The sequence below is a fragment of the Carassius auratus genome, unplaced genomic scaffold (assembly GCF_003368295.1).
Source record: "Carassius auratus strain Wakin unplaced genomic scaffold, ASM336829v1 scaf_tig00216302, whole genome shotgun sequence".
In the NCBI taxonomy this organism is placed as follows: domain Eukaryota; kingdom Metazoa; phylum Chordata; class Actinopteri; order Cypriniformes; family Cyprinidae; genus Carassius; species Carassius auratus.
Window position 1 is genome coordinate 29980 of NW_020528499.1, and position 22115 is coordinate 52094.

The 22115-nt window shown below is 38.5% G+C and overlaps 1 protein-coding gene and 2 long non-coding RNA genes across 3 annotated transcripts; 2 read left to right on the top strand and 1 right to left on the bottom strand.

The window, feature by feature from the left end:
- The first annotated feature begins 5365 nt into the window (after nt 1–5365).
- On the top strand, nt 5366–15909 carry LOC113097475 (protein ANTAGONIST OF LIKE HETEROCHROMATIN PROTEIN 1-like). Its single transcript, XM_026262699.1, has 2 exons — nt 5366–5807; nt 14904–15909. Exons 1-2 carry the CDS (start codon nt 5494–5496, stop codon nt 15799–15801), a joined length of 1212 nt encoding a protein of 403 aa, XP_026118484.1. The 5' UTR covers nt 5366–5493; the 3' UTR covers nt 15802–15909.
- LOC113097478 (uncharacterized) lies at nt 7960–13896 on the top strand. Its single transcript, XR_003288879.1, has 3 exons — nt 7960–8004; nt 12048–12132; nt 13399–13896. It is a non-coding gene; the product is annotated as an uncharacterized LOC113097478 (long non-coding RNA).
- A 3530-nt stretch (nt 15910–19439) lies between the features above and the next one.
- On the bottom strand, nt 19440–21840 carry LOC113097476 (uncharacterized). The gene is made up of 6 exons (XR_003288878.1): nt 21795–21840; nt 21466–21659; nt 21237–21391; nt 20964–21031; nt 20151–20168; nt 19440–19614 (listed from the first exon to the last, which is right to left on the bottom strand). It is a non-coding gene; the product is annotated as an uncharacterized LOC113097476 (long non-coding RNA).
- Nucleotides 21841–22115: the final 275 nt, after the last annotated feature.

Here is a 22115-nt window from a genome sequence, read left to right on the forward strand (position 1 = left end):
TACAGTATTAATTTTAAAATAATTAAACAATTAAAAAATATACACGTAACAAAATTCACAAACAAGCAGAAAAAGAAAATAAAGAATTACGAAAGTGCAGTATGCGTTGCGAAAGCTAGACAGAAAATACCAGCTATTTTACACGCCTATAAGACCCAGTGACGTCGAAAGCGACCTCTTATGCTGCGTTCACTCCAAACGTGAATAGAGCGTCTGGCACAAATGATTTCAATGTTAAGGTGCGCGTTAAAGACGCGTTTATGCGTGTCTGGAGGTCTCGCAGTGAGTTAGACGCGAATTCGCCTCATTCGCGCATCTAGTTACTGGAGATTCTGAGTCATGAAAAGGACCATTGCAAGCTGACAGTGACCGGCTTTTGTGATGGAAAATTGGCAGTAATACCCCCACCTTGCGCAGCTGTACCTGAGTGTCCCTGGGACATCAGTGCGGTCGGAACGCGTCTTCTCAACAGCTGGACATATAGGGAATAAAAAAACCCTCTGCTCTGGACCCCGAAAATGTTGATCGACTTGTTTTCCTGTCCAATAAATTTGTAATGGCCCTAGCCTTTTTGCGAATTTCATTATGCCTGCCTAGTGCCGCCTAGCCTAAGTGCCGGTTACGTTCAATAAAAAAAAAACACACAAGGCCTGTTCTCAAATTGTTTAAAATGGATTGAATCATTATTTAAAACAATCTTGGAGATTTCTGAATTGCCTAAATCATAAATGCAGCCGAGTTGAAGCCTGCAGCCTTCCCCTCTGCACATATATTTTTTCGAGAATGTTTCACTCCTGTTGCTGTTTGTACTTCATTCCAATATATAAAAAATATTGCTGACTTGTGCATTTCCAGCACTCTCTTTACGTCTGTTATTTAACGTTGAAAAAGGAAACGTCTTCTTTTTTTAGACATGGAAAAATCAATTTTACAATCGATTCAATGAACACTTATGTCTTAAAAATCGAAAATGATTTTATCACAACAGTGACAGCCCTAGTCCATACCAGGGAGAGGTGTATGAGATGTACATTAATTATGAAGTGATTTGCACTGAACAACATAATTGTCTCAGAGGTCCTAACCTGTCCTTCAATGTACCTTTTTACATACTTAAAAAAGTGGACTGTGAGTCTGTGTGTTATCTCTTGCACCAAGACTCAAGCTGTGTGTAAACCAGATCATTCTTGCAGAGAATTAAAGCAATACAAAGACAAAATTGTTACTGAATTAGAATTTCCACTACAAACTTGGCGACGAGTGACGGGATTCCACAGCTGATCATCCGGGACCTGAGGATGTGAGTTGGCTGATCACCATAAAACCACAAAGGGTTTAGCCCTAAACCCCAAAAAGGTTTCAGGGAAGGGGGGACTGACGTCTGAGGGCTTGTGGACCTTCACTGCTGGTTTCTCAACGGATTAGAAAACGCGTGCTACAAACGGTGAGACTGATTTTGAAATTCCATTCATATTGAAAAAACTACTAAATTGGGTTTCTAATTTAGTAAACTGTGGTTTGATATTCCTAGACCTTATGTTGCAAGTCCAAGCCACCCCACAGGTCACCGGTACGTGAACGTTTAATTTTTTCTGGACGCGATATTTTCTTTTTTCAATTTTTACTTAAATGTATCATGTCATGATGATGGGTTAGTCTGGAGTGCAGCCTGTGGACAGCCCTCGGTAGAAAACATCTCCGATGGCACAGATGTCCCGGGAATAAAGAGATAACGTCTCGCTAGAGTGACCAGCTTTGGGAAGCTCCTTTCATTTGCTTGTGGATGTTTGCGTCACAAGTGATATTGCATTGTACTCACACAAAAAAAAATTTAGGCACTTAAAATAGTGCCCTGCCATTGGCAAGCCTCGGCCTCCTCTTTTTTGTTGTTGTTGTGAATAATAACCTGGTCCCACAGTCTTTTGTTTTTTAAATGTTGTGCTTTTAAGATTGTTGCTCAAATACCGAAATAAAGCTTTTATGTATTTGATTTGTATCCACGTCTCCAGCTCTCCTTCAAAAACCACGCTCCTGTGTCGCTAAAATCCTTAGCATTTCCTTGGTTAACAGGGTGGCGTAGTCTTGCATATGTACAGGTAGCTTTCTCCTCTCAGCGTCCCCGCTACGCTAAGCATCCATCAGCTGCGATCTCCACTACAACAAGGGAATTTCAGTAATGGATTTCCACCAACGAAAAACACTTGCTGTAACGGGGCGTTCACATATCGCGTCTTTCGCGCTTGGAAAGAAGCGACAAGTTGGAAGTGACACACACGCAGTGCAACGGGCTCGTTTTTTTCCCCGTCATGGTTGCTTCGCAACGGCAGAGACCTCAGGTGCGCAAGTGCTCGAAGGCTTTTGGAAAAAATCAGAAAGTGGCGCGCCTAGCGTTTTTAGGTGCAATATGTGAACCTCTGCTACAAGATTTATTTACGAAGCAAAGTAAAAAACTCTGCAGAGTTTGGGTGCACACCATTTTTCAAAAACAACAGGGAATTTCTGGAATTTCACCCCGAGGGAAGCTGATTGAGTTGTTTCATGTCACATGACCTGGTGTTCTTAATTCATTCTGAAAAGCTGAGATGTTTTTAACTGAATGTGGTGCGGACACGCCTGGAAAAAAAACGAGCATATCACTTCCTTTATGAGCGTGCATACTGCGCGTCAACTTTGAAATATACGAACTTGAGCACCCAAAAAAATGCGATATGTGAACGGCCCACTGATCAATAATGTATAATTCAGTGGAACGGCCCCTTCACCAGTCAAAATATTTACTTACAGTTAACGGTTAAATGGTCAATATGAGCATCCATAACTGGCATATAAACATAATATAAAATACAAAATTATTTAATTTTAAGCCACACAAAGTCAACATGTTGGTATTTCTTGCTCCGAATCTGTCATAAAACAAAATAAAAGTTTATTGATCAATGAAAAGGTGTACATGAAAGAGGATAGTTTCGCAGGTACGCAAGACTGATATAAAGTTTGAAAGGTTCACCGAACGAAATGATTCAGAGTTCATCTCCCTCGTGGGGAGAGGCAAATATGAGAATAAACTTAGCACAAAAAAGAAAAAAAAACAGAGATGAAAGCTCCCTAAGGAGCCATGAGAACAGCCTATTCTCTCAGACGCAGTGCTGAGACCAAGTACTGGATAGTGATGTGTCGTTCGTGAACGAATCGTTCTTTTTGAACGAATCTTTTAGGTGAACGAATCGTTCTCGTTCACGCTATCCACTGACTCATATTTCTCGTTCAGTGAAGTTCCTCCCTCCACAGCAGCGCGGCGCTATAAGCAGCGCATGCGCAGCTCAGTGAACGGGGTATTTCATCCTGTCAAAGAATTGCTCAACCTCGAGCCAATAGCCTTCGAGTATGAGATGTGACAGAGTATGTGATTTGTTGAATGTAGTGAACGAATACGCCCTTCAATGAACGAGTTTCATATGAGTCTGAACTATATTTAGAGATCGTTCGTGAACGAAATGACTGAACTGGTACCCATGTCGTTCGTGAATGAGTTGAATGAGCTGATACATCTCGTTCGTGAATGAAATGCCTGAACTGATACACACATCTGTGACTGTGTCATGTCGTTTGTCTTCTCTTTGCAGAATAACATTCTTGGAAAAGGCAGAAGTCTTCAGTGGTCCCTTCTTGGAGAATTTAGCCTTCTCAAATCATCACGACTTGCCTAAAATAAAATCTATAGATATAAAACTGTTGAAGCATATGACAGTGTTTGTTAGACCCAGATAAATGTAAGCTATCCAATCATTTGTGAGGAGATGCTTCAGGACAGGGAGACGGCAACATGATCACTTGCAATTTTTTCCTTGGATATGCCATCATTTTTTCTCATAAAAGGTAAAAGTAATACATTATTCGTAACTGTACACACAATATCAACAAAACAGTTGCTCGTTCTGCCGTGTTGTCTTTAATAGGAGTACAAAAATTAACCGAAACTCAGTGAAAACATATACATATATATATACATATATATATATATATATATATATATATATATACACATATATATATATACATAGCTTTAAATAACTACTTAACAAAATAAAACAAAATAAAAAACAAAAACTCTTTCATTATAACTATAACCCATAAAGATGTACTTATCTCTAAAAGCGCTTCTAATGAGGAGATGATGAGTCGGGATTGCAACTGTCATGATCCCAGTTCTTTCTCTTTTCTATCTCGGTCTCCATCTGCTGGTTCTTTCTTTTCCTTTGCGCTCACTTATCTCTACTCTCATCATCTTCAGCTGTTCCTCATTCTCCTCCGCTCACCTGCTCTCTATCTCCTATCATAGGCTCTCTATTTCTAGCTCTGTCTCTTTCCATTCCCTGTTAGATTATTACTAACCACTTTGGATGTTTCTGACGTTTTTGTGCTTTTTCTACAGACCATTAGTCCTGTCCTGTCCTGTCTAGTCTTGTCAAGTCCTTTGGAGAGTTTTGTATGGACTGTTTGTTGCCTGTCTTGTTCTCCCCCAGTTATCTGCCGTGAGGAGTAACGAGGGGTCCGCCGCCTCACCTGTAACCTGTCTCGCTGTTCACAGGCTTCCCAGACCAGCCACCTGAAGACACAAAAAGTGTTACCCCATGACACCTGCTGGGCAAAATAAAATCCTACAGCCCCTTGGATCGTCACAGTAGAATCAGACTATAACTTTTGACTCTCCTTGCTATATTCGTGGAGTTATGAGTTGGTATTTTTGTGTATGGCACTCAGAAATCAACAGTATTTAAATAGTATATTTAGGCGAGTCAAGAGCTAAACAAAAAGTACTGTTTCATTACAAAATACTGTAACTTTTATAAACATTATACTATCACCACAAAATTTTAATTAATATTTATCAAAAAATAAATATTTCATAAAACTGCAATTTAAATATATTATTTCTATAGTCTATACAAAAAAAGACAAAATAATAAGGCGGAATAAGCTGATCTATAGCATGTTAAATGATGGTTGCCTGTCTGTGAATGGTACACCCCTCTAAGCTCACAGAAGTGGTTTGACCCAAGTCCTCAGCAGCCAATGACATTGACCCGTTCAAACTGATTTTTAACGCGTACTTCACGTGTACTTCACGTGTATTTAACACGTGAAATACACGTTAAATACACGTTAAATACGCGCTGATTTTTAACACGTAAACAACACGTATTTAACGCGTTAAATACGTGTTGTTTACGCGTGAAATACACGTATTTAACGTGTTGTTGACGCGATAAAATTCACGTGAATTTGACCCTTTTGGCCTTCCATACGTTTATAGTACATTGGCCCCGTGCGCGTTCCATAAGTTTGCCGCTTGACCATTTTGAGTGCATTCGCGCGTCTAGAGCGAAATAGACGCGCGTGAAAAACAAGCGCTTGAAGCGAAATTGACGCGCTTTCGAGGCGAAATCCGCTTCTAGTGGGAGGGGCAAGTGCTAGCGGTTGTCTGTTTGCAAGATGGCTGATGTTGATCGAGTATTCATCGAGAAAGTTACCGCTTTATATTTGCTCTGGAGAGCAGAACAGCGGCGTAGGGGTCAGCGTCACCGTACTTGGGTCCACCAGACCCTCCGGAGGCGTTCCCAGTTTGGTGAGTTTCATCATTTGCTGCAGGAGCTGCGCCTGGATGACGGCCGCTTTCAGCGGTACTTCCGCCTGTCTCGCGCCCAATTTGATGCCCTGTTGTCCCGCGTCGGAGCGAGGATCACTCTCCAGGACACCAACTACAGGCGCTCTATAACAGCTGCGGAGCGCCTGTCCATCTGTCTTCGGTTAGTAAATGTGAAACGTTATGTATTTTAAATGCAGTATATTACATATATTAAATACAGTATGATTAAATACGCTACCCAGACAGCACATTTACGTGTGGCCGACGTCGGCCCAATATCTAAACGTCGGCCTCTATACCTAAAACATCTATAAAACATCGGCCTGGCGGAGGCCGATATAATTTGGTCAGTGCTCTGTTCTCCAGCTCATCAGTCGTCGGCCCTGAGTTGGTTCACGACCGCGGGCCGATGCCGCGCTTCTCTGTGTGCGCGTGCCCAGTATTCGTCTCTTTTAGCCACCCAGAGAGAGAGAAGAGGATAATCCCAGCGACATCTGTGGCTCTGAGGTAACGTTACGATTTCACTTCAGCTCAGTTTGACAAAAAATACTACTTTGTTAATTCTGTGACACTGAAAAAGTACTAGTAATACAGTCAGCTGAAGAGTCTGGCTCATTTTCAAATAATGTTACCGTTAACTTTTCGAGCCAACGGTCACGGTAGCGATATTTTTTTTAACATTAATGTTAACGCCTTAATGCGTTTTCAGAAGTTTCTCGGAGGGAAAATGTAAAAGCGGGTTATTAAAGAGAAGTCCTGACTGCTTTTTCACCGTGTTTTTCACTCTTTTACAGGCTTTCAGAAATAATCCGGTGAAATAATATAGTGAGCTATTGTTGCTGTTGCTTCTGAACTACAAAATGATTTTAAAATTTATTATTGAATGAGACTGTACATTATAAATGTAATGCTTTAACTCTTGATGTTTGTGTAAATGCTGTGTGTGCGTTCAGTCCTGCGCGAGCGGGGAGCAGAGTTGCCATGGAAACGGGGCATCAACACAAAAACCGTTACTGGCAAGCAGTAATCTCCGTCTCTCGCTGCAGTTTACACTGTTTTGGGTAAGTTTAGTCGCTAAAATCACACAAATATTATATACAAATGTTCCTGACACGTTTCTTGCTTGTTATTGACATGTTTCAATTAAATTTATTTTATAGAAATGGTTTAGTGTCTTCGGAAAAGTCCGTTATCATTTTAGCAGTTTTCAGGAAGGCTAACTATATAGATTGAGCTCTTGTTGATGAAACTCTGGGCTTTTAATCAAATCTTCGATTTGATTAAAACAAAATGATTTTTAAATTAATTATTGAATGATTATTGAATGAGACTGTACTTTATAAATGTAATGTTTTAACTCTAGATGTTTGTTTGTGTAAATGCTGTGTGCGCGTTGAGTCCTGCGCGAGCGGGGAGCAGAGTTGCCATGGAAACGGGGCGTCAACACAAAAACCGTTACTGGCAAGCAGTAAATTAATCTCCGTCTCTCGCTGCAGTTTACACTGTTTTGGGTAAGTTTAGTCGCTAAAATCACACAAATATTACATACAAATGTTCCTGACACGTTTCTTGCTTGTTATTGACATGTTTCAATTAAATTTATTTTATAGAAACGGTTTAGTTTCTTCGAAAAAGTCCGTTAGCATCTTAGCAGTTTTCAGGTAGGCTAACCATATAGATTGAGCTCTTGTTGATGAAACTCTGGGCTTTTAATCAAATCTTCGTGTGTGTATGAGATATTTTGATGGCACTTTGAATGTTTTGCTGGTGATTTGTCAGTATGTTATTGGAAAAGGCTGATTTACTGAATCGATGACGTCACTTACAGTGAGAGTGTAATCGGCTGAAATCAAGTTCACATTAGTTTCGATATTTCATGATGAACAGATATTAATACAAATTGTTCTGTGATTTCAGGAGGACAGAAAGAAACTCTACAGAACAGAAATGAAGCTCCAAGATTTCAACATTTCTGAAGGGAGATTCTGACTTAGAAATACAGGTGACCTGAAGAAGCTCATGAAAAACATGAATATGCCTTTTTCAGAATACATTTCACCAATTTTAAGAAGTCCCTGACATCATAACGTAAGTCACACTCAACCTAAAACTAAAAATATAGATTGTGTTATTTTAAGATTATATTTTTAGTAGTAGAATATGTATATTACATGTTATTATAATTGTGATATATTATTCTGTCTTTTATCTCCATTTCACCTCTACTCTAGCTTGTTTCCTTCTAATGAACCTGGAACTGCAGAGTAAATATTGTTGACTCTGTGTCAGATTGCTTGTTTTGTTCCTGGATTCTTCAGTGATGATGAGCAGAGTCTGAGTGAACCTGCTGTCAGACAGTGAGTACCGTGGGGTTTCAGTCAGGGCCTTCAGTAAACAACTGTTAGATACCTGTACACATCTTACACATCTCTGTTACAGCTAACGTAGCCGTATGTGTAAAGGTGCGGTCACACTAGCCTTTGAACGTGCAAAATTCTTTCGGACGCCGCTGCGAATATGGGCGGGAGCAAGATATAACAGTTTCCCTTTATCACAACATGGGTTAATCTGTGCTTTTACTGTGTCTTTGGCGATGGCGTCGAAAGCGTCTTATATTGCACTCTGTCTCTCTCTCTCTCTATAAATATACACACTAAACAATAAAAAAAATATAGAACGTGTAATCATTCAAATGTGCCATCTGTTCCTGTTTCCATTGACACTGCGAACCATGCAGCTTCTTTTTTAATTATCTTTTAAATATGTATTATATAAAATAGGATGCTGCGCTACGGCTAAAATTAGCACTTCATTTTTTAATTTCTGTACAGAGAGGTCACGCAGTGACGTATCATTCATCTACTGGTCCCACGACTTCACATGATGCGAATTTGCAGGTCAAAGTTCACCAAACTTGAACTTTCGAATGCAGCGAAATGCGAAAATTTTCGCATGAGCCTGGGTTTCCGGTCTGACGCATTCGCATGTGTATGAATGGAAGTCAGTGGAACGAAAAGTGCAGTGTGACCGCCCCTTAATGCACATATTATGCCCCACACAGGCTCTCAACAACAATGACGGGGCTGATCAACAACTTCAGCAGTAGGCTAGATTAGTGTGGGTTAAAGGGATAGTTCACCCCAAAATGAAAATTTGCTGTTAATTTACTTTCCCTCAGGTCTTCCAAGGTGTGGGTGAACAATTTATAATAAAGTTTATAATAAAGTTTATTTATAATAAAGTTCATATGTAAGTCACTTTTAAGTGAGTAGTTAATGATGAACTAATCATTTACAAAACATTCATAAGCGCCTAATAAGTGATATACTAATAATTTGTGTACTTTTGTAAATTCATTTTAAAAGTCATTTACAAGTAATTAGATTATGATTAACTAATTATTTGCAAAACATGACTGTGTTCATAGAAATAAATGATGTTAATATTTTTATGTTAATATTTTTATCTATGTTCTGTAGATTAAGTTATAAATAATTTACAAGTGACATGAATATACATTCACTAATGATTAAGTAATATGATATGATTTACACATCTTTCATAAGCAATCTTAAAAAAAAAAAATCACGAAAAAAATCAAACAGATCCTTAATTTTTTAATAGTTACTAGTTAATATATTATGAATCACTTATAAATCACTGAAATGTCAACATTGTACTATTATCTCAATAAACAGTATAAATCATTTACAAAGCTTTCTGCACCCCCCAATCTAAGGTGTAAACTACTCATCAGTTGTAAATGTTTTACAAACTTTGTGGTTTTCAGTTGTGTGTGCGTATATATATATATATATATATATATATATATATATACACTAGGGGTGTAACGGTTCACAAAATTCACGGTTCGGTTCGATACGATACACTGATGTCACGGTTCGGTTCGGTTCGATACGTTTTAGATACAGCAAAATGTAAAAACATCTCAACTTTTCAGAATGCCGCAAGCGCACCGCGGGTCATGTGACAAGAACCAACCAATCAGCTTCATCCTTTCCCGTAACAACGTTGAGAGCTCAGCCAAGATGAAAGAACAGCTGATCATAGTTGTATATGGATTGCAATTTTGAAATAAATTCAGTAGCAGAGCTACTGCAAGCGATTTTTAGAGCTGCAAATCCATTTATCCTTCGCTGAAATTTCCACGTCTCATGGAGAGAGCACGTCATTGTTGCTTAGCAAAGACAGACGCCTCAGGAGAAAGACGCGCTTAGCGTTTTCCATGCGTTTTTAGGCACGATATGTGAACGGCCCCTAAGGCGCTCGCTCACTCAGCACGCGCTGAAGGCTCGTTGCAAAATGTCTAATGCATTTAACAGACCAGAAATATAAGATCCTAAAATAACCAACAGGTCTGGTGTTTGGGTTGGATTCCCTGTAAGCTATAGTGTCTAAATGCTGCAGGGATAGTTTGCTGCGTGCATGTTTCTCCTTTTTTTCGTCTTTTCCCAGATAGTACTGACGCATATATGTTAGGCTACTCAGAACCGATATTTATTTACAGGGTACACCAGCGGGATTACAAAAAAAAAAAAAAAAAAAAACCAGCGGGAATATCTGGGATATATATATCCCAGATATTCCCGCTGGTTTTTTTTTTTTTTTTTTTTTTTTGTAATCCCGCTGGTGTACCCTGTCATGTTGCAGATGCGACATACCGTTGTTTTTTTATCCACCACTCTCTTGCCATCACCATTATAGCTTAAAGGGAATCCAAAGTGCACCCAAACACCAGACCTGTTGGTTATTGGAGGATCTTCTCATTTCTAGTCTGTTAAACGCATTGGCTATTTTGCAACGAGCCTTCAGCGTGTACTGAGTGAGCGAGCGCCTGCTGAGTAGCCTAACATAAACATATAAGATGGTGTTTTTTTCTTCTTCGGGAGTGTCAGGGGCGTTGCCTGTTACGTTGTTTGGGTTATTGGGCTACCTTGTTGAACGCATATCATTATATTTCTTTCTCTCTCTTTTTTTTTTTTGTTTTCAAATATAATTAATAGTGATCGACCGATATTGATTTTTTATTACCGATACCGATTATTTGCATGTTTATGTACCCGATAACCGATATGCAGAACCGATATTTATTTACTGTTATACTTCTGTTTCTGACAATTATTACAACACAAATGAGCTGAAAAAAAACATTTTATTTATAACAATCACTCCTTCCTTGCATACAAAAAAACTTTATATTTATACACAAATAAATAGAGGGGTCTGAGTCCAAAAAATGTAAGTGCACTGTGCAAGTGCAAGTGTCTTTGTTTTAAAATAAAATATGCTTCAGGAATGAACTATGTGGCATATGTGTTTAAAGTTCAGTGTTAAAAAAAAAGAGCAAACGGAAAGAAAACGCGCAATCTGTATTACAGCTTTCTATATGAAGCATACAGACTGTATTAGAGCCACAGAAAGACCAACGTTTTGCTGTAAAATGCACAATACATAATTTATAGCCTAGGGTGAAGTCATTATGTAAATTTACAATGATTTGAGATTAATATAATGTTATTTAATAGAAAACTATGTGAACGGCTGCATTTAAACTCGCGTTTGAAGTTTCCCACTCTGTGCAGCGCACAGTGTCACATGGCAAAAAAAACGCAACACGGAAAAATATCTCCATGGATTTTGCAGATAACCGATAGTTCTACAAATCAACTATCGGTGCCGATAAACCAGCAAAACCAATGAATCGGTCGACCTCTGTTATAACAATGTGCATGATACAATACTCATCAAATAATAAAGAACTCTTTTCATGTCCCTTGACTCAGATTAAAAAGTAATCACGGCCAACAAAATAACTTGTGCTTGGTGTTAACTGTTAGCCACTTATTGCACTCGTAGTTGCAGTCTTTGAAATGGTGCATAAAAATGTTGCTGGCCTTCAGTTTAGGTGTAGGTCTTCCTTTCTCAGTTGTAGGTCTTCATTTCTCAGTTATTCTCTTTTTTTTCTGCAAAATAGCACCTTAAAAAAGCATTTTAGTAGACTGGCAACCAGGTCTGTAGGCTGTATTTTCTTTTCATTGAATTTCACTTTCGTACTTTGGAAATCCCTGACTAAAAGGGCAGTCTAACGCTGGGGGTAGCACTGGGCACGTCTCTAGACACATAGGGTGTGCTGTCATTGAATGTCAAAATTTGATTGGCTGATGATTCTGTCACTAATGCTCGTAACAAATCAGATGTGACTTCTTTCATCAAAAGGGTAGCACAATCGGTAGTGCTGGCCATAGACTTTTTGTAATGTAGGATATTCCAGGTCAACCTCAACTAAACTAATCACAAGCAATTTGTGAACATTACACAAATGTAAATGATAACTAAATAGTCTTTAAAAGCTTTTTTCACACAATTTTGTTTTTTATAGGGCCAAAAGAGAAGGCCCTGCTGCCCCTGTCAGCCCACCGCTGCTGTCAGACAACATCTCCAAGTTGCTATAAACTGCAGGACCAGTAAGTACAATCTTGAACATGCACAACTGTATCATAAGTTTGGGAAGGTATGGTTTTTTGTGTTTTTGAAAGTCTTTTATGGCAACCACAGTTTAATTTATGAAATGAATACAATTCACTACAATTTAAAATAATAGTTTTCTATTTGAATATATTTAGAGAAGTCATTTATTCCTGTGATGGTAAAGCTGTATTTTCAGCATCATTACTCCAGTCTTCAGTGTCACATGATCTTCAGAAATCATTATTATATTCTTATTTGCTTCTGAAGAAACATTTCTGACTATTATCAGTGTTGAAAACCGTTGTGTTCCTTCACTTTTTCAGGATTCTTTGATGAATAAAGTTTTAAAACAGTACAGTGTTTGAAACAGAAATGTCTGTTTTAACTTTTGATAATTGATAAGACAGTGATAATAATTGAAAATGTTTATTGAGCAGCAAATTAGAATGATTTCTGAAGGATCATGTGACACTGAAGACTGGAGTAATAAAAATTAGCTTAGATCACAGAAATAAATTACATTTCACAATATATTCACGTAGAAAACTGTTGTTAAATTGTAATATTTCACAATATTACATTTTTTTTTACTTGCTTTTGATCAAATAAAGGCAGCCTTGTTGAGCAGAAGAGACTTTTCTCAAAGACGTAAAAAGAAAATCGTACTGACCCCAAACTTTTAACGGTAGTATAAATTACAAATATAATGTTCCACCTACTGAAATGTATATTCCATTCTAAAGAGATGCCTGTTGCACAAATATTACATTTACAGGGATCACGTGAAACACTTCATCAATAAACTGATTTTTGAGAGCATTAGTGGCAGTGTGTCGATTTTTGTTTATTGATTGGTTAATTGGAAGTGGATGTGTGTTTATTAAACCTACTTGTGATTAAATCAGATATATACATAGCAAAATAAGCTCAGATTGAGGCAGCAGCATCTATGGTGCATGCATGGCCTGTAGTGAGGTCACTAAATTCTAACACCAATAATTTATCAAAGTCCACTAAAGGAAGCAAAACCTATTGGTATTTTACTTTGAAAATAGCCTTCCTAATAATATTTGGGGCTCGGACACACTTTTTTGTTGTTGTTTAAATTAAATTAAAATACATAGTTTAGTATTCACACAACACATCTAATAACCATGCACTCCAGTTATATGTGATTAAATAAATAATATTTTGTCTGAAATAATATGAACAGCAGCAGCTATTCTAAACTTTCTCCTTTTTATTTCCTGTTTCTATCTCAGGATCGCCATCCCAAGGTTTCTAGAGATTACAGCAGCTCCAGACTGAATCCAAACTCACTTTTGAAGACTTCAGATGACACCAACGCTCACAAAGACTACAGACTACAACTGTACATGAACACACAAAACATTGGACACACAAAACAAATATTATCCTTATTTTGCCTATAAGGGTAAATTTGATGATTTTCAAACTGCTTTATTGTAACGTCTCTTATATCTGTAAATGAACATTATTTACTCTCTTGAGTTATGTGGACCTACATGTCCCCTTTTATTTGTAAGCATCACTCTAAAAATGTTGAAAGATAATGTTAATGTTAACTGAATACAAAACTAGAGACTTGTTTAGTAAGATTTTATCAGAAAATATTTTTGAACTTTTATCATGCAATTTAAAACATTTTAATTGCTTAATTAGTATTGTTTGCCTGGTTTTATTTTGTGTTTATGTAACTCTTTTTAAAAAGTTCTTGGCATAAAGTTCGCATGCGATGCTGACAGCACTGAACACATGACTTTTTATTATGAACTAGATTGTCTTCCCAGTGAGTCATCTCTGGCTTTTTAAACTGTAACCTTGAAACATGCATTTCCTGTAAACCTACTTTGAAATAAGTATTGTCAAAAGGTGCTATACTCATACAACATTTAACTATGCAAGTACTGTAGTAATGGTTATTTTTGTTTTTACTATGGGTTTACTGCAAAAGCTGTAGTAAAATCATGGTGATTGTAGTAAAAGTATGGTTGATTTTGTTTTTTCTATGGTTTTACTGCAAAAGCTGTAGTAAAATCATGGTTAATGTTCAAAAGACTACAAATAATCCCGAATTATCCACTTTTGATCAAAGCATCTGGTAAATGTTATTGTATTTGTACATGTAATATGAAATAAATGAAAATATTAATAAAGTTGCGTCTGTTCTTGAGAGTGGTGTGTATTGTTTTATTATAAACCAGCGGCGGAAGCCGCGGGTGGTCCGTAACGATGAGCAAAACGCCGGTGAACCGCGTCCACGCAGAGCGGCCGGGATGTATCGTCTCAGCATCGGCCGGAGAGCAAATCCGATCAGAGGCCGACGTCGCCGAGACATCTTGCCTATTAGCAAACGCTCCCTGAGCGATATCGTCCCGATGGAATTTTGTAGGTCGGCTCGACATCGGCACAACGTATGTGTGCTGTCTGGGATGCTATCAATGTTTCTCAAACTACGGATAACATTACCACTGTTGGTGCTCTTTCTAGTGATACTCAGTAGGTGTTTGTATTTTAAGTCCTGATTTAATTTTATTTAGACCTGATTTTGTTCTGGTACAATCGTGGGTTAGAGCTGATTGAGACCTACTTTTGTCCTGGTTTAGACCTGGTCTTTCAGTCACAGTTTAATCCTTGTTAATTTGTGATTTTAGGCTTCCTTTAAATTCAATAAAGTGTTACTTTTGCAGTGTTACTTATAATAATGTTCTAACATTATAATAATATTTATAACCATGTTTTCTAGGTTTCTTGCCACTGGGGACTCATTCAGGACCATAGCGTCCAGCTACAGGGTGGGTGTCTCCACGGTGTGCCAGATTGTCCCCCAGGTAGTGACTGCCATCTGGGACTGCCTTGTGGAGGACTACATGGCTGTGCCCACCACTGGTGACTGGAGGTCCATCGCAGAGGGATTCCAGGAGCGGTGGAACTTCCCTTTGTGCTGTGGAGCGGTGGATGGGAAGCATGTGGTGATGAAGGCACCCCCCAACTCAGGATCCCAGTTCCACAATTACAAGGGAACCTTCTCCATTGTTCTCCTTGCAGTTGTGGATGCGAAGTATCGCTTCCGGGTGATCGATGTTGGGGGGTACGGCAGGACCAGTGACGGTGGGATCCTGGCGAACTCCGCCTTTGGGCAGGCTCTGCGGACTGGCACACTTCATCTGCCTCCTGACCAGCCTCTACCTGGTGCTGATGAAAGAGGACCCCAGCCCCATGTCTTTGTGGCTGATGAGGCGTTCCCGCTGCGGAGGAACCTCATGCGGCCTTTCCCTGGACGCACCCTTCCTTTGGAGAGGCGTGTCTTCAATTACCGTCTCTCCAGAGCCCGACTGGTGGTGGAGAATGCCTTTGGCATCCTCTCCTCACAGTGGAGGATGTACCGGCGGCTCATCGAGGTCCACCCTGAAGTTGCGGAGAACTGTGTGAAGGCGACATGTGTTCTCCACAACTTCATGAGGTGTTCGGAGAGGAGAGAGGCACCTGCTGTGAGGGGCGCGGGACAAGCTGGAGAGGAGCCACTGCCAGGTCTGGGTCGGGTTGCAGCAAACTTCTCCTCCAGAGAGGCAGTCCGGGTGAGGGATGTCTTCATGGCACACTTCTCAGCGGAGGGAGCAGTAGCATGGCAGCCGACGGAGTAGTGTTTGAAGTCCTACTGATGACTTCCCCACAACGGCTCTTTTAAGAGCCACCCACAAACCTATAAAGAGCATGACTATCTTAAAAGAGTTTTACATCCATTACTAATATATATATACACACACAAAAAAAATATATATATATATATATATATATGTATGTATGTATATATATTATATTATTATTATTATATAACATTATATTATTGGTTTGTATGTTTTGTTCTGCTTCCTCTGTTTGCAGGTCATGGCTGCACTGTGTCTGGTCTGTCTATCTGTCTGCTCTACTCCTGCTGGCCCAGTTCCAGGCTGTCAGGCGAACAACAACAATGCACATTTAATAATTTTAGACCCTGAGTCATTAGCTTTTTCAAATGGTAGGTTTTCCACATTAGTATATAAGGTAAAATGCTAAAAGCAGGTAAAATGATAAAAAAATTCATAGTTAACATAGCTGAACAAGTTCATTCCTCATTTTATGTATAATTCTATAGGTCTGTGTTCAGGTTATTACTGTAAAATTATGTCATTTATTTTTGTTTTGATGATAAACAGAGCTAGCCTCCAAAATTAATTGACCCTTCCTGTGATTTCTTTGTTTTCCTCACACAACACTGTCCAGACACACTAAAGTATATTGGTTGTCTTAACATTATAATACATGTTTCATATAATCAAGATTTAGATATGGAATAAATAGCATTCAATACAAAATGAATGTGTCATATATTGAAATCAAGTTTTAATGTGATAAAACACTTGATTTGTTGTGCAATAGATCCACACCAGGCATTTGGTCATATTTAAAAATAATTTATTCAGGCCAAACATAAAATAATCTGAATATAAATTTAAAAAAAATACAAGCAATGTACAACCATTTAACTATATAGAGACAGAAAAAAAAGGAGCTCGCTTGGAACGTGGAAGAGCCTCAGGGAACAAAATGAAGGAGAAGAGGAAGGAGGGCATTCTGTGTTTTCTGCAGAGCCTGCTGCCTCATATTTTTTAAAGCCTACTGTGGGCTGTTGGGGTCTGATTGTTCCAAATTTAGCACAACGGTGCTGTTTTCTATCGCTAATTTATAAATTTGAAACTTGATAGTTTCCTTAATATGAGGCTGCATGCTCTGCAGAAAAGGCAGAAGGCTGAGGAGGAAGTGCTCGTCAGCACACTGTGGTGGTAGTGGTGGTGGTGGGGCTGGAGGACGCCTCAAGAGTTGGAGCAGCGTCTGCTCCACCTCCGACGGACCATCACAGGGCCGCCGGGTGCCTCTCCTCCTCTGTTGGCCTGTGAAATCAAAAATACAACACACAGTGCAATGAGAAGACAGAAAGGTGATAATTGAAATAACAAAATTGTCTAGATATTGGGGGAATAATCTGTGCCTATGTGAGTGACATACATAGCCAGTGCTTAAATACAAGGGTGAAATTGTTTTGAACTTGCTTTAACATATTTGACATAATTAAAGTTATACTTCAGACATATAAACATCAGGAAGATAAACATGTAAATGAGCATTAGTTAAAAAGTATGTATGCAGATGGTTGGTGGCACACATTGCAATAGAATTGAGTCTGCATAGACAAATACAATGATTATTAGTAAAGGACTAATTCGCAATTTTTTTGACTATGTGAATGTTAAAGCTATGAGTGGATACTGTACTGATGTTTTCTGCCCATAACATGTTTAAATATGATTTGTACTATTGCCTTCACACACCTGTGGGTACAGCAGCAGGGGGTGAAGAACCAGGGACTGGGGAGACAGGAGAAGCAGCAGGGGATCTCGGATCAGCCTCTTCGTTATCTGTAGGCTCTGCAAAGACAATACTATATGTTAATACAACACATTGGTAACAATGGTCAAAGAGAGATTACATTATACTCTTCATCTTTAAACAATGACAGTATATATGCCTTGTAAATTGGCTTAATTGAAACTCACCTGTTTCCGTATCCCCTGCTTCCGGCTCTCCCTCTCCCTGGTCCCTGGGGTAGTTGTACTCTGTGACCTGGGTCTCGAACCCCCCCATGTTACTGGTGGTCTCCCGTGGGGTGACGAAGGGCTCAAGGAATCCCAGGATCTGTGAGTACTTCCACTTCTTCACTGACCCTGCTGCTGACCCACTCCTCTTCTCCATCTCCTTCCTCTTCACCTTCAGGTAGGTGTCCCTGAGGCTTTTCCATTTTTTCCTGCACACGTCCTCTGAATAAACACATTATCTTGTTAGCGAAAAGTAAATAGTTGTAAAAAACGGCGGGAAGGCCGCGGGTCGATAAACGTGTGACTCAAAAGTGAAATGTGTATTTACAACTTACCAGGTTGCCCAATCTCCTCACTGACACTCTTCCAAGCAAGGTCCTTTTTATTCCTGTCTCTATAGAAATAGGAACTTGTGTCATAAATTTCTGGATGACTGCTAACTGATAATATCAGTCGTTCCTCCATGTTGAATGAATGACTCCGGACGGGCCTGCCACCACAGCTGCAAGCAGGCTCCTGATTGGTTAACGCGGCGCGAATTTACGCCAAAGTTCAAATTTTTCAACTCGGGCGGCAGACGCGAATTCGCGTCAAACGCTAAATGCACAAAAAGCACCTTCGCGCTTAACGCGTGTTTCGCGCGAAACGCCCTATTCGCGCGTCAATTTGCGTCATTCGCGCGAACTAGACGCGCGAATGAGGCGAATTCGCGTCTTCCGCGCCGCGCTTAACGCCCCATTCGCGCCGCGAGACCTCCAGACGCGCGTAAACGCGCCTTTGCATTGACTTAACATTGAAATCATTCGCGCCAGACGCTCTATTCGCGTTTGGTGTGAACACAGCATAACGTTACAGTTGAAGTTGAAAGTGAATACTGTATAGTTTTATCCTGATAAATTACAAATAACTACATCTATGATCTTCTAAAAGCCATATTTGACGATTCCACCTTTGAAATAAGAGAGTATTCTATACTGACCGACCGACACAATATAAACAGAAGTTACATACATTAAGGTTATACATGATATGCACTTCGGTAGTATTTTTCCATATTTATTGATTTATTTATTACCTCAAGCGAAAACTTACCTGTCAACCAATTGTCGCTGGGATTCTCTCTGAGCACGAGCAGAGATGAGCACTTCATCGGCCAGCGGTAGGGAGCCGACTCAGAGCCGACGTTTGATGAGCTGCGAAAACAGAGCATTGACTGAATTATATCTGCTTACGCTTGACCGACACTTATTAGATGTTAGAGGTAATGTGGCCGCCCAGATAGCAAACAGTCATTGAAACTATGCTGAATCAACATCCTGTTGTCAACATTAAGTCATTGAATCAACATCGAACTCTGATGTTGATTCAACATCATTTTGCACCCTGATTTAATATTGAAACAATGTTGAAATTCTGTCCATAGATCAACGGAATTTCAATGCTATTTCAATTATCAGGAATATTGAAACAATGTTGAAATTTCAACTGAACCAAGGATCAACGTGATTTCAATGGAATTTCAATCGTTTTAAAATGTTAATTTTAAATGTAATGCCATAAATTGAATAGCCTGCTTTATCTACAGCCAGGATGTAAAAAATTAATGGAACATTTAAAATCTTGTATAAAACACAGAACACACCACACTATTTAAAATCAAATTCATGTTTATTAGCTTCTCTACTCTTTATTTACATTTCATTGTCATCTGATGCCTGCATAAGTTGTCGTCCAGTCCCTCCTGCCCAGTCTGGCGAGTAGCGCAGCCACTTTTGGGTGAAAATTGGGTGATGGTAGCTGTCCCCATCTGCTGAGTAAGAGCATCTAAAACAGAAAATAAAATCACAATGCAAAACAAATATAGCATTTAAGTTAAACAGAACATATATTTGAACAAATTCAGTAGCCTAGGCCTATGATTTTTCAATGATCAGATAAGGCAATAAGTCCTCGTGTTGTAGGCTAGATCATATTTCCCCTATATTCAAAGCACTTTTCAAAACTGCCTGTTCATGGATGTATTCGAATTAAAGGGAGGCAAAAAGGATTAGCTTGCAGTGACCTCTTTCATAAGGAAAATGTATGAGGCCAATTGACTCAAAAATGTTTATGTTTATTATTTTATTGGTTCAGAAGTAGTTGTTAACTCCACAAATTTAATATAAATAACTGGATACTTATTAAATAGTTAATGTAGATTAGAGTTACCATAGACAAAAGATGTTTTGACAAAATAATCATAGACAAAAACCATTGCATTCAGTTTTTGACGAGGTTTTGGGCTGGAAAACCAATTGCAAGTGGTGCAAGTTGTTTGCAGAAATAAAATAAAATGAAATCAAAAATGTTGTTTTGCTTACTTGGTGTGCAATAGTGATCTGTAAAAGAACAGAAAAGAAAAAAATATCTGTTAAAAACAGCAATTAAAATTCACAATCATACAGGGTGACTGTACTTTATACATATGTACTCCGGTAACCAATCTGTTATTAAAAATTTAAAAATAAAGAATATAAACGACATAATATACAAATTAAATATACAGTGGTTTATTCTTTTCAGCTACAGTTGATGTAATAGTAGCATTCAAGAAATAAATGTAAAATATAAAAAGCGAAATACACTTTAATGTAGGCATATAAAATATACAATTCTCATTAAAGCTAATGAATTACGCCCCATTAACTGGACTCCCCCGGCCTCTCAGATCACCATAAATGTTAAAGGGATTTGAATGCTAAAATATGCTATTTTTTATGCTGCACTTTCTTCCTAAAGTGAATATCAAGCTACAATATATCTGTTTGTCAGCTCAAAAGTTTCAGTGGTAGAACTTTTGCCTGGCGTGTCAGAGGTCCGGGTTTGGGTATTAAAATGAAGTACAATAGTTGTGCAAGTACAATGCTGTATCACTTGCGACGCAAACATCCAAAAGCAAATGAAAGCCGATGAGTACAACTGATGAGTAGTTTACACTTTAGATTAGGGGGTGCAGAAAGCTTAGTAAATTATTTATAATGTTTATTGAGATAATAGTACAATGTTGACATTTCAATGATTTATAAGTGATTAATAATATATTAACTAGTAACTATTAACCATTAAGGATTTTGTTTGATTCAGTTGTTTACTGAAGGCCCTGACTGAAACCCCAGGGTACTCAGGGTACTTACTGTCTGACAGGAGGTTCACTCAGACTCTGCTCATCATCACTGAAGAGTCCAGGAACAAAACAAGCCATCTGACACAGAGACAACAATATTTACTCTGCAGTTCCAGGTTCATTAGAAGGAAACAAGATAGAGCAGAGGTAAAATGCAGATAAAAGACAGAATAATATATATAACAACAATAATAACATATGTAATATACAAATTCTACTACTAATAATATAATCTTAAAATAACAGAATCTATATTTTTAATTTTAGGATGAGTGTGACTTACGTTTTGATGTCAGGGACTTCTTAAATTTGGCGAAATATATTCTGAAAAAGGCATATTAATGTATTTCATGAGCTTCTTTCATGAGCTTCTTTTCATGAGTTCACCTGTATTTCTAAGTCAGTATCTCCCTTCAGCCACATTTCTGAAGGGAGATACTGACTTAGAAATACAGATTTACTGAAGAAGCTCATGAAATACATTAATATGCCTTTTTCAGAATATATTTCACCAATTTTCTTTTCAAAAATCTTGGAGTTTCACTTTGTTCTGTATAGTTTCTTTCTGTCCACCTGAAATCACAGAACAATTTGTATTAATATCTGTTTATCATGAAATATCAAAACTCATGTGAACTTGTTTTCAGCCGATTAACGTTACACTCTCAGTGTAAGTGACGTCATCGATTCAGTAAATCAGCCTTTTCTAAAAAAAAAAAAAAAACACTGACAAATCACCAGCAAAACATTCAGAGCCATCAAAATATCTCATACACACACGACGATTTGATGAAAAGCCCAGAGTTTCATCAAAAAGAGCTCAAAATTAGCCTAACATTACCTGAAAACTGCTAAGATAGATGCTAACGGACTTTTTCGAAGACACTAAACCATTTCTATAAAATAAATTTAATTGAAATGTCAATAACAAGTAAGAAACGTGTCAGAAACATTTGTATATCATATTTGTGTGATTTTAGCGACTAAACTTACCTAAAACAGCGTAAACCGCAGCGAGAGACGGAGATTACTGCTTGCCAGTAACGTTTTTTGTGTTGACGCCCCGTTTCCATGGCAACTCTGCTCCTCGCGCAGAACTCACCGCACACACAGCATTCACACAAACAAACATCTAGAGTTAAAACATTACATTTATAATGTA

Coding starts and splice junctions, on each gene's coding strand:
- LOC113097475 (XM_026262699.1), top strand. CDS start 5,494: ATGGCTGATGTTGATCGAGTATTCATCGAGAAAGTTACCGCTTTATAT. Junction 5,808..14,903: donor CGCCTGTCCATCTGTCTTCG/GTTAGTAAATGT, acceptor CATGTTTTCTAG/GTTTCTTGCCACTGGGGACT.